Below are 5,259 nucleotides of genomic sequence, written 5' to 3'. Positions count from 1 at the left end.
ATAGTTAATCCTACACCACTAGTCAATGCTATTACACTTATTAATCCTACTCCAATAGTCAATCCTCATCCACAAGTCAATCGTACTACACCAGTCAATCCTTATCCACTAGTCAATCCGATTCCACTAGTCAATCCTGATTTAATAGTCAATCCTAATCCAGTATTCAATCCTAACCCATGAGTCAATCTTAAACCATAAGTCAATCCTACTCTAATAGTCAATCCTGCTCCAATAGTCAATCCTACCCCTCAAGTCAATCTTAATCCACGAGTCAATCCTTATCCACTAGTCAATCCTACTCCACTAGTCAATCCTTCCCTATTAGTCAATCCTACCCCTCAAATCAATCTTAATCCACTAGTCAACCCTATCCCACTGGTCAATCGTATTACACTACTCAATCCGACTGTTATAGTCAATCCGATTCCATTACTCATCGCTATCCCACTGGTCAATCGTACTCCACAAGTCAATCCTAATCCAATAGTCAATCATCATACACAAGTCAATCCGATTCCAATAGTCAATCCTTATCCACTAGTCATCCAACTCCAATGTTTTTATCTTATTTTTTTTTCTTTCGCAGACACAGTAGTTTACTTTAAAAAAAGACAACCTTCCCTAGATCTTGACAGTACACAAAATTTACATTTAGAAATATCTATTAATCCTCTTTGTTGCAAGATAAGAACTAATTCACCTTGTCCTTCTATTTTTTTCATTTAATTTACCATCTCTCTTCCCCTCTCTCATTGCAACACTAAAATGTGCATGTGCGTGTATATGAATGACTGATGATAATGACATACATGATGATGATGATGATGATGGTGGTGTTATATGTGTGCTTTGTCTTGTAATTTTTGTGTGTTATTCAAAATTTTTAAAAATAGAAGAAATGCAAAAAATGGTGTTTACAAAGTCTAATTGTAAAAATGAAAAGGGCCATACTTCTCTAATTACAATCTAATAAATCCCCATATCCTGCTTATACAAGATCGTATTGATATAAGGATGCATACCAAGTTTAATCATACTCAGTTCATATTTACTCAAGATATGAACAACGATCCCTGTACGTGCAGGGTTCACCAGCTTTTGTAATTCTTGCGCCAAAATTTTCACCAAACTGAAATTTCTTGTGCCAAATGGTATTTTTTCATAGCCAAATATTTTCGAATCTTATTTAAGATCTCACAATCATTCTTTTTGTCATGTTACTGTCATTTTGGTATTGTTTCGTCTGTTGTTAAATGTCCCACCATTTAGCATAATGCAACGCTAGCATTATTCATTAAACACAAAGCATATGTTTTTGCAACAGACGACACATGTTATATGTATGTGAAATGCAGGAATAAATTATAATTGACCTCTGACCAGATCTTGATCATGATATTGCTTATACAAGGCTTTAAATTAAAACTTAAAATAGTACTACCAAGGGAAAATTATTAGAGGTGTAACGATACGGGTACCTCACGATACAATACGTATCGCAATACAGGGGCCACGATACAATACGTATCGCTATACAGTGTTTCAACTTAGAATGCAATAAACAAAGTAATGATACCTGAATTAAAACAAAATATAAACAATGTTAACCTTTCAAACTTTATCAAACTACAACAATTAACACATATTGGTTCAAATTAAAATTGTAAGTTCTTTTTTAAAAAGATCAATATGTCCACATTTTCAGGTGAAAGGGCAGCACGCTGCGCAGACACTATGTCTCCTGCAGTTGAGAAGACACGTTCACTGGGTACAGAGGTACCCTGAATTGCCAGATATGATCTGGCAAGTCTGGAGAGAACAGGATAATTATCCTGATTCTCTCTCCACCATGCCAGTGGGTTGTCCTTAAGTTGGATTCCTTGTGAGGCTCTGTATTTATGGATCTCATTCTCAGCCCTGGTTCTAATTGGCTTCCCATGTTCAACATTTACAACCATTATATCCCCAAACAGATCTTCCATGGCAGACTTCAGCTTTTTCCTTTTAGGACTAGATTCAACTGATTCATCTGAATCAGGAGAACCTGAAAAAGAATTGAAAAGCTATAAACATACATGTAAAAAATTAAAATAAACAATTAACATTTAAGCAATTTATAGGTATTTACATGTAAAGTTATAAACTTTAAATGTGTATTATTATATTAGTGTTATAGACTTACAGTGTTTTGCAGGGGTAATACTGAACTATTTTGGGTCAATGAAAAAGTTTTATTTGGTAAGGTCACTAAGATGAGTGTGCAAATGAACAATAAAATTATGACCAAATTTATTAAATTTTATTTTAACCTTTTGTATTGCTAATCCTGTCAGCTTTCATGGCATCATCTGATGTGGATGGACTCTGGTCTGGCTCCATTTTCACTCGAACCTAACAAATTAATTAGAATACAATATTAGTTCAACAAATTCTAAACACTCAGAAAATGCCAGACATGGGATTACTGATAACCTTAATTGTGTTTTTAATAAAAGAAATATTTATTTTATATATTACTTAACTCGATATAGTATGGATAGATTAATTAGATATTGATTATTCAATAATTATGAGCAAACATTATGTCAGATTTAAACTAAACTTCATGTGAATTTATGGTAAATAATTAAAAATACAGTGAAACTGAAATCATGAAATGACAGAAATGTATGAAATTAAGAATTTCACAATGGAATTGTAATTGTTTAAACAATTTTAAAAAGTTGCTTCTATTTATTAATCATTTAAATTCATTACCTTTTTAGTGTTTATAAAAACATTTCCTTGAAAATGATGAATTCTATATTGACAATTTGACACATACATTGTACATGTTGTATATTATTATTATATTTATAAATCAATAATCAGTAACGTACATGTAACTCCAAATATGTTCAACCTACCTTTAAGATGAGTTATGTCTATGTTTTGGATGTTTGGGGTTTTTTTTTTTGTCCAACGATAAATAGTCACTGTATGACTATTAAACATCAGAATAAGCAGAAAACTGAAAAAATTAACACAACACAACCAAGAGGATATAAACAGATCAATAAAGGATGATAAAGGAGAAAGGGCAAAGAATTTTATTTGCTTTATGTCTTTGTCAAAGACATAAAGCAAATAAAATTTTAAGAATCAAAGTGACAAAATGAAACTTGAACCTTAACAATGTTAAATAAAACGTTTTGATATAATGTTAACAGTAGGTCATAATAAATTAATGTCTCAAAGGCAGATTAGAGGTTATTAAAATATTCCCGTGAATAGAATGTTTGCTATAATCATTGTATCTGTATGTATCATTATGAAAATACTTTTTAATTACCTAATACTTAATACATGTATACAAAACTTACAAGCAGAGTTACAAGTATAAAATTATAAACAATAGTTTAGACTTTTGACAAACCTCTAAAATACCATAAAGAACTATTTTAAGTTTAATTTGCTAAATTCAACAGATATTCAACTATTAAATCATGCAAAAATACCTCTTCTTCTGATTCTGTCATCATGTCTACAAGATTGCCATAGACTCGATTGGCTTCGACCTGGTCGTGATAGGGCAGGGTCTTGAATCTGGGATCCAGGGCACAGCACATCTCAAGCCATCTGATGATGTCTGGATCAGAATATCTTGACTCGATGTCATTACGTATTTCTGTTTTTACCTGGGCAGCAAGACCTGAATCAGACTCATTTTCTCTCAGTTGCCTTAGCAGTCGTTCCTTCATCAGGTGAACTAGAGATATAGTGGGTGATTTTTCCTCACACATGATGGTGGTTATGGTTTTCAAGGGCTTCAACACATCTACCAACTCCTCAGCTAGAGAAATGTCCGTGTCAGATAGGGTTACAACTTCTTTAAGGTTCTTTTTAATGTCTTTCTCCGTTAATGTTGCATATACAGCTGGCTGCTGTTCCAGAAAAGTACTCATCATATCAAAACTGGAATTCCATCTGGTCTTCACATCTTGGACAAGTCTTTTTGCTGGAAGGTTCAATGCTTTCTGTTTATCTTTAAGTTTCTTTGTAGCTGTGGAACTTGAGTGGAAAAATGTGACTATTCGTCTCATTCTACCCAAAAGTCGAGAAACAGAGCTTATCTGCATAGCTTTATGGGCTGCCAAATTTAAGCAGTGAGCGAAACATCTAATGTGTGGTTCAAAACCAGCTAGATTTACACCTTTAACAATATTTGAAGCATTGTCTGTGGCAACAGCAATCCTTTTGTCTGAAAGAACTTCTCCAACTTTTACTGTCCTTTTTAATTTCCACTCCTTCACAGTTTCCTGTAACACATCTGCCAAGTTTTCAGCTGTATGAGACTCAAATAACGGCCTTGTCTGCAGCACATAACATTTCAAATTCCAGTCATTATCAATAAAATGAGCTGTTACAGTGTTGTAACTCTGTGTGGCCTTAGATGTCCATCCATCTGTGGTCAAAGCGATAAAGTCAGCCTGACTAAGTTCATTCTTTACTCTATTGACACTTTCACTATATATTTCAGGAATGATTTTTTCGCTGAAATGGGCTCTCGATGGGATGGAATATTTTGGTTCTAGTGTATTTATCATGTGCTTAAATCCCGAAGTTTCAACAACGCTAAAAGGTCTCATGTCTACTGCAATGAATTGTCCGATGGACTTTGTTATCGCCACGGCCCTTGGTGAAGAAAATGTCATTCTTTTGTGTAATACATCTTGAAGGCGTAGTTGACCAGTAGTACAGCTAGTGTTACTCGATTCCTGTGTTGTTGTTTTCTCTTTCTTTCGTGATAACTCATGAGAAAGACTTTCGTAGATATCCTTGTAATGGCGTTTCAAGTGCGTCGCCATATTTGTTGTGTTCCCACATTTATAAGATACATTCATATCGCAGTGGCGACAAGTTGTAAACACTGTTACTACCTTACCATCTTTATCTTCCTGTCTAAATCCAAAATGCTTCCATATTTTGGATTTGAAAGTCGCCGGTGGAGATTTGAGATCGGTCGCCATTGTGTTAACAACTTTACAGTCAGTAAGAGTAACCTCCCTTGATCGGCGTATCAAAAAATAAAAACCCGTACCGTACGCCGTATCGTACGGATATGCCCCGTATCATGAACCGAACCGTGACTTTTTTTGCAGTCCTAAAAATTATACCAATATTGATCTACTAGTTATATAGGTCGATATGATGACTCCAAAACGGATATATTTTTTTTCAGCGTTTGTCTAACCTTTTCTGATTGCACTTCTGATG

The 5,259-nt window shown here is 34.2% G+C and overlaps 1 protein-coding gene across 1 annotated transcript; it reads right to left on the bottom strand.

Moving 5' to 3' along the window:
* Positions 1 to 3,449: 3,449 nt before the first annotated feature.
* LOC132562862 (zinc finger BED domain-containing protein 4-like) lies at positions 3,450 to 5,012 on the bottom strand. The gene is made up of 2 exons (XM_060227638.1): positions 4,713 to 5,012; positions 3,450 to 4,355 (listed from the first exon to the last, which is right to left on the bottom strand). Exons 1-2 carry the CDS (start codon positions 5,010 to 5,012, stop codon positions 3,450 to 3,452), a joined length of 1,206 nt encoding a protein of 401 aa, XP_060083621.1.
* Positions 5,013 to 5,259: the final 247 nt, after the last annotated feature.

This window comes from Ylistrum balloti, unplaced genomic scaffold, assembly GCF_031769215.1.
Source record: "Ylistrum balloti isolate Yb309-2 unplaced genomic scaffold, AGI_CSIRO_Ybal_v1 Utg371538, whole genome shotgun sequence".
Lineage (NCBI taxonomy): Eukaryota > Metazoa > Mollusca > Bivalvia > Pectinida > Pectinidae > Ylistrum > Ylistrum balloti.
The sequence above is the reverse complement of the archived record's forward strand: the minus strand, read 5'-3'. Positions and strand labels throughout refer to the sequence as shown.

Coding starts and splice junctions, on each gene's coding strand:
- LOC132562862 (XM_060227638.1), bottom strand. CDS start 5,012: ATGGCGACCGATCTCAAATCTCCACCGGCGACTTTCAAATCCAAAATA. Junction 4,356..4,712: donor GTCAACTACGCCTTCAAGAT/GTATTACACAAA, acceptor TATGTGCTGCAG/ACAAGGCCGTTATTTGAGTC.